At 36.6% G+C, this 14,971-nt stretch overlaps 2 protein-coding genes across 3 annotated transcripts in view; one reads left to right on the top strand and one right to left on the bottom strand.

The window, feature by feature from the left end:
• Positions 1 to 228: 228 nt before the first annotated feature.
• LOC148937674 (uncharacterized) lies at positions 229 to 3,544 on the bottom strand. 2 transcript variants are annotated; one of them, XM_089071521.1, is made up of 3 exons: positions 3,154 to 3,544; positions 1,369 to 1,575; positions 229 to 1,039 (listed from the first exon to the last, which is right to left on the bottom strand). In XM_089071521.1, the coding sequence occupies exons 1-3, from the start codon at positions 3,226 to 3,228 to the stop codon at positions 863 to 865; spliced, it is 459 nt and encodes a 152-aa protein (XP_088927647.1). In that variant the 5' UTR covers positions 3,229 to 3,544; the 3' UTR covers positions 229 to 862. The 2 variants fall into 2 exon arrangements, with proteins under 2 accessions (XP_088927647.1, XP_088927648.1); XM_089071522.1 differs by lacking the exon at positions 3,154 to 3,544 and adding an exon at positions 1,738 to 1,789 and having other exon boundaries at positions 1,369 to 1,562.
• Positions 3,545 to 3,703: 159 nt separating this feature from the next.
• Positions 3,704 to 14,971, top strand: part of pio (zona pellucida domain-containing protein piopio) — a 55,872-nt gene continuing 44,604 nt past the window's right edge. The window contains exons 1-3 of the mRNA XM_011644822.3: positions 3,704 to 4,797; positions 7,947 to 7,984; positions 14,127 to 14,190. Coding sequence (XP_011643124.1) covers positions 7,949 to 7,984; positions 14,127 to 14,190 — 100 coding nt within the window. The 5' untranslated portion in view covers positions 3,704 to 4,797; positions 7,947 to 7,948. The remainder of the gene's footprint in view (positions 4,798 to 7,946; positions 7,985 to 14,126; positions 14,191 to 14,971) is intronic.

Below are 14,971 nucleotides of genomic sequence, written 5' to 3' on the forward strand. Positions count from 1 at the left end.
ATTCCAGGAAATAATCCATGATAAACAGAAACGTGGGGAGAGATATCCCATTTGAAATTAATTTCAAATTTCTCATTAGATAGAGCATGTCTTCTGTTTCTCCTATGTAAAATATAAAATATATATATCTCAGAAAAATTATTAAAGTAATTATTTCAAACAAAGTTCAGTTTAGTAATAAAATATAAAATATATATATCTCAGAAAAATTATTAAAGTAATTATTTCAAACAAAGTTCAGTTTAGTAATTTACATTATTCATAATGAAATTCAAAGAAAAGAGAATTGGAAATTATTATCTGTAAATTCTTAGAACATAAATAAAATTTTAATAATTAATGTTTAGACATGAAAGATAATCTGTTATTTATCGTTTTACTTGCTAAACTTTAAATATCTTCAAAATATTTATGGTAAAAATGCCTATTTTGACACTTATCACTTATCACTTTGGAGTCACAAAGATTATCTAACATCTAGGTTGAAAAACATGACATAATGTAATGTAAAAGACATTGTAAACATGTTGATACAGAAACAACAAAAATAAAAGCTATGAATAATTGAAAAAAATAAATAAAGAGATAAATGTAAGAGGAATAGAGAGAGAGAGAGAGAGAGAGAGAGAGAGAGAGAGAGAGAGAGAGAGAGAGAGTGTGTGTGTGTGTGTGTGTATGTGCATGTGAGTGAATAAATCAAGAGGGCATATAAATATACAGAGATATACAAGAAAACTTAACTATGTGATTATAACTAATTGTCATTATGTTTTGTAATGTGTTTTTCTATTTTAATATACGTTCACTACTTTCTTGTATACAATCTGTTGTTTTGAGCGCACTATCTAAATCATATAAATTTTTATCCTTCAAATTTAGAATTACAGGTTGCACGAAAAGCTGCGAAGGGTCTACAGCATTTATTGTCAATATTCTTTTTGCAAAGATCACAGACGCAAGTTCGTTCTCGTTGCCGACGATAGCATTTAGGGGGACATAAAGGTGATTTTGGTTTGCAACAACATGGGGCATAAGGATCCTATAAATTGCAATTAAAAGTTTTAATATAAGAATAAAATAGAGCAAGGATGCACACAAAAATTTTATATATGAAAATAATAAAAATTTTTGATTAATTTTAAATAAGAAAAAATTATATACAATGTCTTAGTTACAACGAGGTGATTAATTATAATTAAAATATTATAATTTATTTAATATGTATATATTTTTTCCATTTGCGTGAACTCAAAAATTAGCATTAAACTAATTTCTTAACAATTTGCAATAAACTAATTTCTCGCGTCTTTTGAATTAATTTTGTAATATGATTATATCTAATTCTAATTATACAATTATATCTTCTACCTGCATTTTTATGTAACAAGAGATTTTAGGACAGATTTGACTGGGAAGTATATACTTCGATCGTTCTTCTGTACAAGGTGGACCTATGTCATCGTCTTCAATTTTCCCCCATCTACATCTCCTTTTAGGTTTTTCTTTTCTGCAAGGCCATGCTGATTTAAATTTCTCCGAACCCCATTCTATTCCTGATTGTACTGTATAAAGAATCTATTAAGATTTTATATGTACATTAAAAAGTAGGATTAATATGTAACATTTAAATGATAAAAATTATAAATAGAATATTTTGAATAAATAGAAAAAATAGGATAAATAGGAATATTTTGTATGCTGATTTTGTTTTACTCAACACTGAAAGAAAAATTTTACCACAATCAAATAATCGTTCAAGAATATTTTCGCATGGTGTGTCATCATCCATTATGGACGATAATAAAAGTTGTTTTTTATATCAATATTACTATTGTACAAAAATATGGCAATCATAATTATTTACAATTTTCGAAGAACGTAATATGCAACATTGTCAATTATTTGACAGATGAGATTCATATATTCTTGTAGAAAAGTTGCAAATTTCAAGACATATAATATTTATATTTTTTATTATATTTCTAATTTTTAAAATTGTATTTAAAATTATTTCAAATAAATTTTAGAAAATAATTTTATAATAATTTATATATATATATATATATATATATATTGATAAAAAAAATAATAAATAATATAATTGATAAATCTATAAATCAATGAAAAAAAAACAAAAATTAGAAAGGAATAAAATAGCGTACCATATTCTGACAAAGAATATTGATGAAAAATTACATTTAATATATCATTTATATAATATTATTGTTACTATATTATATTTTCGTTTTTTTTTCAATTTACATTTAATTTATCTAGCCTTTTTATTTTGTTATTTAACTGGTAAATAACTTTTTGTTATTTACTGTTCTGTCGATCACTTGATTGTTTACTACATGTGATAAAATATAAAACATTTTAATGTTCTTTAGGTATAATCTTTTACAACCTTAACAACGATCGGTATCTAAGAACTCATCAAATAATTTTCAATCTATCTCATTTGATTATCGTAGTTGATATAAAATTTTTTATTTTAACTAAAATTGCAAATATTGGAATAATTCATTTTGGTATCAACATACTTTAAGAAAAAAATAAAAAAGATAAATAAATAACACTAAATAAATATACTTGTATCGAACCAAAAATATGTTATGTAAAAATATCGACTTAACACACATTTTAATAAAACCAGATAACTTGAAAGTTAAATGAAAGATATTAAAGTTTAAAAAATATCTTATCATATTCTTGTATTATTTATATCTGTTTTTTTTTTATAAAAATAAAAGTAAACTATTTTATCGGCTTAGCTAAGAACAAGAAGAGACGAGCAAACGAAAAGGGACGAAATATTTATGAAAATTAATATTTGACCATTGACAACAGAAAAAAGTAAGAATACAATCGCTATAGAGAAATGAGATTGAGAATAAGGAATATGAAGAATCTATTTCATCGCCGTAAACAGAATTTTACATTACAATTAAATAAAATGTATTTCTCTGATACACAAAGGAATCATCGCGACAACAATCACGGTGCGGCCAATTCAAACGATGACGTAAGCTTTCGTTCCTCCGTCTTCCTCCTTTGGTTTGGTGTGTTCGTCTATTCTCCCACCACGAACCCGCGGCATCTTCTCGCGCTGTGTCTGCTGCTAATCGAACGAGAAATAAAGATACGACCTACCTTCCCCCCTTTTCTCTCTCTTTCCATCCTCCTCCACCCTCCTCTCTTCCTCTTCCAACATTTACGGCGCTCCATCTCTGTTTTATCAACCTATCTCGATCTTTTACCGTATCGGCGATGCAGCTGTTTCTCTATCCTCTTCCCACGTGCTTTTTCCTCGCTCACGCAGCCCTTTACGTTCCGTTTCTTTCTAACCCACGAATACTTCACGCAGAACGTACAAATCTCTCTCTTCCTCTTTCTTTATCCCTCTCGTTTCCTTTCTTTGAAAAGCGGCTCTCTCATGCAGAACTCCCTCTTTTTCCTCCACCTATCACTCCCACCAGTCTTCGGTCGCTTCGATCTCGCTATCTCTTTTCCTCTCCAAACTTAAAATTGCGCTCTCTCTCTCTCTCTCTCTCTCGTTCTCGCTCTCGCTTTCTCTCGCACGCTGTTTGATGCTTATTTCCGTTCGACTCGACCGTTCCTCTCTTCCTTCTCTCTCCCTCCCCCCCCCCTTCTCTCTTCCTCTTATGCGCGTGGCCCCACGAGGAAGCACGAAGTATTACCGCGAGCCGAACGGCTGTTCGTGTTCAGTCTCGAACCTCGCGTCTATCGTCACGGAGTTCGTTTTCGCGCGGCGCGTCCTTTCGCCATTCGTTCTCCATTCGACCGGCCCCATGGAGAACTGTGGGCCTGACAGGTGCAGTGCGGTGTCAAAATAAGACGACAAAACCGGGAATCGACTCCGAATCAACGAACGAGGAATGAAGGACGAACGAGAGACGCGCACCTGCGACGCGAAGGACACCGACGACTCGATCGAAATAACAGGCTTTCCCGGCACGTCACGATACAGCAGTACATCTTTGTACACGTTTGTTTATGTTTAAACGGCACTCTGCATTCTGACATTGAGATTAAAAAAAAAAAAAAGAAAGAAACGAGGAAATTGACGTCGCGCGCGATTCTCGACGATATTTTCCGCGACCGAGATTCCGATTGAGACGACTTCGAAATTCGAAACGACTTCGAGGAGGGAGCATCTAACACGCGCGAAAGGGGTGCCATTCGAAAAAGTCGTGGGCGTTCGAGAGGCGCCGCGCATGCGGCGTCGCCCGTGCAAACCCCGATTCAGCTGATCGAGAGTAAGAGTACCGCGTTTAGATAATTGGCACGTCGCGATTAATCTTACGTGAGAGGTGCATCAAGGTTGCATGGTCGTGCCGAGTGAATCTTCTCGGAAGAACGGCCGATCCGATTCGACTCGCTCTTCACGAAAGGTATGAGAAAGACGCGAGTATCGTGAAATTTTCGAGAGATACAGAGGCGAAAGCAAAAGATTAGCAATCCTTTTGGGATGTCGGCGTACAGAAGGTGGATTCTACGGCCGGCGAGGACGCGTTTTCGACACTTGACCAAACCGCTGATGATCCATCGCAGCTGAGATTTTGGATGATCGACCGGGCCGGTTGATCGCGTCATCGCGGAGCTTCATTCGACACCTGATTCGACATCTTTTTCGACACGTTTGTCTCTCTCTCTCTCTCTCTCTCGAGTTGGCGAACGCGTCATAGAAAGGGAAGAGTATTGCTGTGAAGGTGTCGTGTCACAGCGCGAGTAATCCGGAAATTATTCTCAGGAGATTTGGGAAAAGTGCAGCAGGTAAGGATCATTACAATTGCTTTTGTCTGAAAGTCTGGAATTATTATTTTTTAACATCAAATAATGGGATATTATTTTTCGGATTGTTGAGATACCTTTTAATTATGAAATTTCTTGAGAATCGAAAGAATAAAGTATATCAGTGTGATAAATTAATATTGCATTTTGTAATGTAAATATTACGATTAATTTGCACGTTTGCTCGATTTGTGATCGATATTTTATAACTATGAAAGTTTATAATGAAAAGAAGAATCGAGAGATATGTTAAAATATTGAATAGTAGATCTTCAATTTACTAATTTCAAAAAATATTTTTGTGAATTACTCTTATTATTTTCTAATTGCATAATTTTATTAAATTACTTAAGTATCGGATTTAAATTATTTTAATTGCAAAAAGATGGCGCCATTTTTTCGCGTGAAGAAATCCTGTGACGTTTACGTCGGCGGATGTTCAAGGGCATAGGCGGCGCCTGTAATGGCTACCTCTTTAGGGATTAGGGTGATTAAAAGATGGAATACAAATAACATATCGGCTATTATACAAAGTTAAGAAACAATTAATATTTGAATCAATCATTTCACAAAACAAACATTTTAATGCCAATAGTTTAACAACGGCAATTAATAATAAGAGAAATTTTACAAAATTATTTCTATATAATCAACTCTGCATAATCGAATATCCAAGAAACATTTGACGATAAATTAATCATTGATTTAACAGCTGTTGTAATAGGTATGTTAAATTTTATATAATGAAAACGAAACTTTGCCTAATGAGTTCATCGTTGTGGGCGATCCTTAACCAAATATGCAGGTATCAAGGCTTTAAATCAACCAGCTGCTGCGAAATCGTGTTGGTTAGATAAATATTTCAAAAGCGTTATTATGAATATGGAAAGCAATCTTAGAGTGGGTTTGTAGTAAACAAAGGTAATTGCGAGGTAATTGCAAATGGCTAATTTATTTTCCGTATAAATATACGATTTACTATTTTTTAAAATGTGATAATTTGGATTTTCCACTGTGTGATTAATTGTAAATGCAGAAAAATACGTTCCGAATATGCAATTGAAATCTACGGTAATTTCTTCGCCATTTTATATGTGGGCATCGAAATCTCTAGTGATTTCACCGATTTTATTATATTTTAATGTAGATATTATCACTTAAATCACGTTCATATATTACGTTAGTTAATTACTTTCTTTTTATTAATTTTTGCTTGTATTTCTACATATCTTTAAATTATTAATATTATTTTCATGTAATTGTTATTCTTAAATAATATTTATTTGGTATTCAATATTCGGTTTGGATTCCTAATATTGATTTAAAATATTGATTTAATAAAAACATGTATAAAATTTATATCTGAAATAATTCGAGTTCTAGTAAAAATGTAATGCATAACTTATCATTATTTTATTCGCAATTTTCTAATAGAGAAAAAAGTTTCCAAGTGTGGAATTGTTCTCATGTTAATACCATTGTTAATGTCCTTGAATTTTTCGATTAGCTATCGCGGGTTTTCTGCATATGAGTCAACATCTTAAATTACCTACGTGATAGCTGTTTCCGCTGCCAAAATACCTATTTATATCCATTCAATCATTCAACTTTGCTAGTGTATGATTTCTTATCCTTATAGCTATACACAAGATATTTTTTAAAAATTTGTGTTACGCTATAAGCGAAATTAAATAATCTATTCTTTAATACTATTTTTCAGAAATGTAATAGTTCTTTTTTTGTCAGTAATAATAATTCACTATTACTATACTATAGTATATTATTATTTCATTTTTCTATTTCTCTTAAAACAATACAATTTGCATTTTTTAAAAGAAATTTCTTCATCCCCCGACCGCAAAAAATCGCGTCCCAAGAGGGACATATTCTTAATCACGATCGCGAATCTGACCAGTAGTGGTCCTCTGGAAGAGTCCTCTCTTCTACTTCTACTTCTCATAAGAAGGTAGAAGCTGCGAGATCACATCCTCGCGAGATATTGATCTCGACGATCTCGTAAATCGTAGAGCTCTGATACATATCTGGCGCCAGCCATCGAAAAGGGCTTAGCGCGCGCGCGCGCCTGAAAATGGCGGCCGAGCGGCCGTAACCGACCATGGTGGTCCGATGGTGGTCGAGGTCGACCATGCTCCATCGCCGTCGTCGTCGTTGCCGCCGTCGCCGCCTATCGTGGTGTACTAAAAAGTGAACGTTGCATCGTGCATCGCCGCCGCCACCACCGCCTTTGCGAATAAACGTGTCGCTTTCTCGACAGGCTGCGAGCGCCTGCACCCGAACGAGACCCCGCTATACTAACCCGTCTGAAAACGTTCACCGTCTGTCTCAATGTTGGCCTTAACCCTCGCTCAGGGTGCCGTCACGAATCGGGGAAGCGCCGCGATTATTTCTTTTTTCCTGCTATACGATCTTTTCGGACTGCGATTCGTGGAAGGTGAAGAAAGAATGCAGCCTGTTCCAAACCGAATTATAGTATAGAATGGAAGAGTGTTAGGTTTTTGCATGGGTCCTTTCTAGATTAGATAAAATTAATAGGAGAGTAAAGGATATGGGATACAAACTGAAAATGAGCTCAAGGTTGATAATAAGAAACACGTAGTAAAAAAATAATTTGGTTTGTGGATCGAGATAGTTTGAATCATATTTTAAACCGTATCTTAAATAAATAAATATATATATTACATTCTTTATATAATATAATTTAATATGATAAAAAAGTCTATTAGTTAGAAATAATTTATTTTACAAAATCTATATAATTATGAAAAAATATGTAAATATTTAAATATTTTAATACATCTAAGAATATTATTATAAAATATTTAATATTTTATAATAATATTCTTTAGAAATTATTAATGATTTTTTGATAGATACATTTAATACTTTAGAATAAAAATTAATCAAATTATTTTGATAAATTTCTTAAATAAAGTTAAATGTCATAAATAATACTGATAAAAAATATTTTTTGGACAAACGTGCAAACGTGATAAGAAGTGATAAATATTTGAATTTGCCGCCTTTCATATGACAGAGACAATGTTTGCGCGATCGATCGTATTTGCAGGAGTTCGACCCAGTTATTAATAAGACTTTCTCTTTTATTTTAGCCATGGACTGGAAGGGATTTGCACTGGCATTTCTGGTGGTGAGTAAACAAAAAAAACTGTATCTTTTGCTGCGTATCCTGACTAACACGAATTAAGACATCTTACGATTAGTCATTTAGACGATTTGATTCTTTTACTTTTTTTTTACTTTACTTTTTGTAGAATACAATTAAAATATATCTTTTTACGTTATGGAGTTGTTATTATAAAATTGTATAAATTTTTCATTTTATAAAAAAAGACGTTACAATATCTGATTAGATATAATCTGAATAGAGGATCGTTTATCTTTTGTTTTATGAATAAATTTGATATAATTTTAGTTTATTTTATTTTATATTTAATTTAATCTAAAAATAATTTTTATCTCTCTTCTATGTATATTTTTTTCCTATAAGAATATACAATTGATGTTAAACGCAACTGTTTAAGCTAGATTTAAAAGTAATTGTTCTAATTTTCCATTACGTAATTTGCACGAGGTGAAGCCGGCCTAACGTTTAATAATAACAGTAGCACGTAAAAAGTGTGCAATAACGGTACGTTTATCGTACACAATTCTATCATTAATAATTCTATTTAAAGAAACCGATTGATGGATTATCCTTGCGCTTGACTTGACATCCTGAAGTCGAAGGACGAGGTGATAATGTATAATTGAGAATACGGCGTTCTCGCACTCGCTATCGTTCGGATAGGCATGGATTAATGGCGTCCGTAATACGTACACACACTTTCTCCCGCAATCGCACACGCGTGTTAGTTAGATATGTGCCGTATTATGTAATCCTTTGTTGGCGCATGACATCAAGAAAGGTGTCTGCATGATTGTTAAATCGCATCGACGTCAAACAGCTGCAGAGTCTTAACGTTCAAATCGACGTGTTCGTCAGTGGAAATTTGACAAACGAGCCTCTTGAGAAAGCAGCTGGACGGCTTTCGAGCGATTTTCAGCCATACAAAGGCGGAATATGCATGCGAGATTTTCTCTTTAATCATGTGTCGTTGCTCAGTTTTTTGCACTGTTAATTGAAAGATATGTCCGACTGATATTTGAATCTTTCTCCTCTCAAATTAGATGTTAATGTCACTCATGAAAGTCCTTTAATCATGACAAAAGAAGTATTGACTATGTCAAAAAAAAACAATTAAAGTAAAGAAGAAAAGTAAATATTTTCAAGCTAATGAATATCTTGTTAATTGGCCACAAATGTTTTATAAACGCATATTTGAGAGAAGAGAAGCAGGAGAAGTTATTAATTATAATGAAATCTGGCTATTTAAATTATAAAATAATACATTATTTTTAATGAAAATATTATATCTCCTATATATTTTGCGATGGCAATGAAAAACAATATATATAAACGAAAAGTGCGGTAATGTGGGTATTTAAGTATGACGGTATTTGGCGAGGGTTTCGGAGGATGTTATGTCACACAGACTAACAATAGTCGTGGGATTACTTTCTGGATGAGAGGTTGACGAGTTTAATGTCGTTAACCCATTCAAGAGGCGGTAATCCCGGCGTTACGTAACACATAATAATTGATAATTACCCTAAACTTGGCGTTTACGTGTAGCTTAAGTGTCTATGACCGGATCTTAGAAACGTGCATTGCTGATGATAATAGAAAACAACCATTTATCATAGAAATTTCAATTGTTAATATGCACACTTTGCACAGAGTATTAAAATTCAAAAATTCAGATCGTCACATTTAAAATATCTCCGAGTTAATTGTCTCATAATTTTATATTCTTTTAATTATGAGCCAGTAAAGAACGTCATAAAAGATATGTATATGTATATTCAATGGCATGTAAGTGGTTTCAATGATTATTAACATTTTCTATGGAAAAACGGTTCGTGAACAAGTTTTTATTTTTTCGTTGATGAATCATGAAGAAGAATAATGCAACGAGTGTCGAGCTTTATCAGAACACTTTGTTGCATGTAAGAAGGAAAGACAATCCGTTTCAGAACTGCCACGCCCACTTTTACTTTATGTTCTTTTAAATATCGACACGAGATCTTGAAAGTCTGGAGCTCGCATTTCCATAAACGTTTCATTTTATGCTTGATAAAAGATCACTGATAACCGGAAGCGTGACGCGTGAATATTGCTCTTTGTAATGTTACACGTTTGTCAATTTCTTTATTACAACAGAATCAATTTGATGGTTAAATTTTTTAACGTGATAACTTCAGCATATATTACGTCAATTTTTTTTTAAACAGGTTCTTGTCAAACGCAAAGAAATATTCTAATTTTTTTTTTTTTTTAAAGAAATTAAAGATTATTTTTTATTGCTAAGAACATTTCCTAGTCGATGAAAGGAATTTTCAAATAGTTCGTGGGTTGTACTCTCACTTGGAAATATTAGGAATGCAAATACGCTTCTAGCAAACATTCGATGTGTCGGGTTGATCAAAAAGATCAATAGAAACGTGTATGCTGACGAAGAGAAGAGAAAGTCAAAAAGTCTCGTCTGGACAAACACACTCCATTTCTCTCTGCAAAATACACCGAACGTTATTATAACGATACAGTTAATAGGAAATACAAACTCACTCGTCCATCCAGCAAATCTAAATTAGGATTTATTGAACGGAGTTATCCGTTCCGATTAGAGCGATCAGTGAAATCGCGTATGTTCGATCGCGCTCGATCGTGTTCGGGGAGCTCGAGTGGGCGCGCGTTTAAAGTTCGGAAGTCATCGCGATTAAGCCGAGGCGCAATCTTCTCGCCCACGACAGTGGCGACAGTCCCTGGAGAAATCCTTCAGCTCCTTGTCCGCTGTTAAATACTTAAGTATCTCGCCGTGACATAATCGCGACTTTGCTCGTGGCATCGGATCGCGGACGTCACAGGAACACGCGCCGCGACAAGGATTGCGTACGAGAGTGACTAACTAACTAGCGGGCGAAGTGTGTCCGCAATAGTGAAGGAGCGAGTAATGGGCGGCGATCTCAAGGAGATCCCAGCCCACATTAGATCCGCGTTTAAAATCGCGGCCTGTCGATCGGCCATATAGCCCAACAGCCGTTCCAATTACCTATTGAACTACTTGACGTTCAGGGATCACCTCTCTCGTCCGTTGTCTAATTGAACGCTCGATGTCCGAGGGTCATTATCTTTGATGACGCGGCGACATCGCGGAGTTAACTCTAACTAATAATCACACTAATCGTAACGAGAGCTCTTACGCTAATGATCGATCGCGTTAGGAAAATCGACGATCAATCCGACACCTTCGTTGAGAAATCGCAAATTTCGCGAGAGTGTTCGTCGAATTTTTTTTTTTTTTTTTTTTTCTTCGGTTTATCTTCGGTAAGGGAGGATGCGCTCGCGAACGGAGCGAAGCGACGTGGAAGGTCAGTCGTCCTGGATGGATTCCATCGGATGCGGAACGTCGCGGGCCTTATATGGTCCGGTCTGCTGCTGGCGGATAATTCCACACGCCGCCGCGCTTTATTCGAGGTATCTCCGGCTCTGCGTTTGAATCACGCTCATCGCGTCTCGATCCACAATTGTATCGCGCATCGAGCAATAACGATCGCGCGATAATCGCTACGAGCGCTCATCAAATTAATGATACTCCACAATAAAGTCGGCCGCGGCCGCCGAGCGCACGGTTCACCTCGTTCTCGCCTTCACTTTGGCGCTTTAATAAATACAATCGCAAATACGGCCCGGCAAGAGAGGGAGAGAAGTACAGGGGCCACGTCGTTCCGAGCATGTATACACTTGAATGGCCAGTGACTCGTTAGACCACTTTCATTGCACGGACGAACAAGCGCCGGCCATGCTGACGTCAACGTTCATCGCGGAGACTGCTGTCATAAAACTTTCCGTCGCATAAGAAAACTCGTCGAGGCGATTGTTCGCATCATCGCACGCACTGGAAAAGGACAACTTTTATCCCAGTTATATATACCAGATCGTCCCCTCTAGAGAAAAAAAATCCGAAATCCGATTCCAAAAAAAATTGGTAAAATTGTTCTCAGATGTTCTCAGATGTTCTCTGTCGCTACATCCGATACTTTGCTCGTTGCCGATGCCTAAATTGAAAGCGACGGAGAAAGAATAAAAGTGTGTCGAGGAAAAATCACATGGCGCGGCGCGATCGTCCTTGTATCATTTACGCCCGTTCGCCATCGCTTCGCTTACTTATATTTCCGAGAGACTCGGATAGATCAGGCCTTCCACGTGACGTGTGGTCTCTAATCGATTGCCGCCGTTGGAAACAATTTATTTATCGCGAATGCGGTCCATGCCGTTCCCCCTCTCCCCCGATTAAATCGTTTCTTCGGATTCGCATATTCTTCTTTCGCGTTACGGCCGAGCATTACGCATTACGCGAAATTGCCGACGCATTGCAATGAGTCTGAAATTAGATTGATGGAAAGCAATTACAGTACTCGTGTATCTCTCATCGCTGCTAATCTAAAAATAAATGATCGCGACATTATGCGTTTCGCCGGATGGTATAATTACAGGCGATTTTACTCACGGATATACGTTAATGACGCTAATGCGTTGCACGTCTTTTCCATTATCGGACCAGGCCGACACGTCTTTCCGCGTCACAAAGCCTCGTCTACACTCGTCTCACTTACAAGCTTGTAAGGTGAGAAAGAACGATGACGCTTCCAGGTTTTACGCGAGAAATTAATCATCATTTTATTACTTCATTTCCTCTCCCTGCTAAAACGCCGCTGTTTACGTGATTTTAAAGGCAACGACGTGCGGAATGGTCTTTTCCCTCTTTGCCGCGCATGTCGCAAGCTGCTATAAATAACGCAATCGAACTATCATTAATTTTCCAGATTTTTCTTTTTAAACAAATACTTTCTCTCTCACGCGCATTTTTGCGAATAGCCAATAGTAATGATGGTCATTCGAAGTAATCCGATGAAAAGTAAAAACGGTTCATACGTCCTGGAAAGCGAGAGGTGATCGAGTCTCTAGTCAGGCATGACATTTTCACGAGACTTTCATATCGCGCACTTTAATCAAATGGCGATCGATCATCGATCCGACATCGATGAAATTAATACCTAGATGCGAAATATGCCTGGCACACACACACATATATAACGCGCTGCGAAAAAATGTTGAAAATTGCGTTTAAAACTGCATCGGCAGTTCTATAAATTACAGAGAATACCATAATCAATTTGTTCAACGCTGTTCAATTTGTTAAACGGAGCATACGGGGTACAGTGTGATAAGTTTCCACGTTTTGCGGTTAACAGAAATTGCTACGATGGCATTTCCTCTCTAATCGTCGTAGTTAAAGACGCAACGTTCCAATCATCTCATAATGACGCGACAATTAACAGATGCGTTATGACATTATTGTTAAAATGGATAATGATACCGTGAAGTTGTTTAGAAAGTTCAGGGATGGAAGTCAAGTTAAATTCGAATTGAGATAAATCATCATTCGCATCGTTGCGAGTACAACCCGGCTTCGCCCGTAATTACGTGCATTACTTTAATGAATGGCCGCATTCGTCTCTAAAGCATTTCTTACAATTAGTTCTTCAGAGTCGGGCACTTCATTTCTTCTTTTTTTTTTTTTTTTTTTTTTTTTCTCCCTCTAACCAGCACCAGCGCTTATTTCATCATTGACTTTACCGCAAACGCCGATGATATCACACTGCCAATTGTGGCAACTTGCTCCGTCACCGGGAATAATCTCCTGATAAATACGAACTGTCTAACTGGTAAAAGTGACGGTGACACCACTCTCTTTTTCCATGCCTTTCTCGGAGTTTACCTAACGCCGATTATCTCGCACAATTTTATGTAATTTTTTTTCCACGATTCCTTTTCCCACTTATAAATTTCTTTTCCGCGTCTTATCCATCGTGGATCGACATTGTTTCACATTTATATCGCGGCCGGTCGCGCCTCAGGAGCGGCCTTGAGAAAACTTCCTGAAGCTTGTAAGCACACCAGGGTTTACTTAAGCGTTTTAAAGTTGTTAAACACTCACGCCGCGCATATTACAACCTCGTCTTACAATATCGTGTGCATTGCGCTATTCTAATTGCATCCGCGCTCACCAGCGGCTAATACAGCGCGATGGCGCGACCAAGTCAGCGCTATAATAATCCTATCTTATTAAGCGAGAAGATCTAAAACATTGCCTTTCCCCTATTTTCAGATCACAATAACGAGGCACGGTAGCAAGCCCACACACGCAGCCCAGATACCTCAACTGCCGACGTGTGAGTATACAAGACTTACTTTCTAATTGTCTCTCCGACGACGGAGATACTTAATTGGGACGAATCAATTAGACTTTGATCTCCTGTATCGCGGAATCGGGAAGAATTTACGATACATCTCCCGTGCTCGTGCTATTTTTTTTCCCCCCCTCCTAGTCAATGCCAAACGCGCGAATCAAGACGAATTTTCTCCCGCGGAAAAATCCCGCGCGTGCGATCCCTCCTTGGTAAAGCCAAAGTGCCGGATAATCAGATAAAAGTGAACGCTTTCCACATGATGCGCACTTTCTAATGACGGCACAATACGCCTGATGACAATGATTCGAGGCGGGATGTTTTGTGGTAACGACGTATAACAAATTTGGAAGTAAACATAATTACTAGAAAGTAATCGACTTCTCTCAAACACATACAACTTTCTTGAGTACGTTACTTGAGTAGACGAAGAAGAGGCTTTACCGGGTAATTAATTACCGGGTTAATTGCCTTGCGGTGCCTCAATCAGTCAGTCGTGCGTTTAAATACGTCTAAAGAGTTTATCTATCCTTGACACATTTAATATACGCACAGATACCGATTCCTTATCAATGGTTGCAATTATGCCAAAAGCGAACTTGAGGGTAAAAATCCTTTCGACGGAAAGAGCCTTGTCGGAAGGAGCCTTCGTCGGCTATAGATTTTTCTTTTACATCGGCGCGGTCGGTGCAGAAAGTAATTAATCGAGCCGACGCGGCCAGGTGATTTCAACGAAAGGGAAAAGCATCGTTCGGAAGAGAGTCCT

The sequence above is a fragment of the Pogonomyrmex barbatus genome, unplaced genomic scaffold (genome assembly GCF_055798465.1).
Source record: "Pogonomyrmex barbatus isolate J1 unplaced genomic scaffold, ASM5579846v1 scaffold12, whole genome shotgun sequence".
Classification (NCBI taxonomy): domain Eukaryota; kingdom Metazoa; phylum Arthropoda; class Insecta; order Hymenoptera; family Formicidae; genus Pogonomyrmex; species Pogonomyrmex barbatus.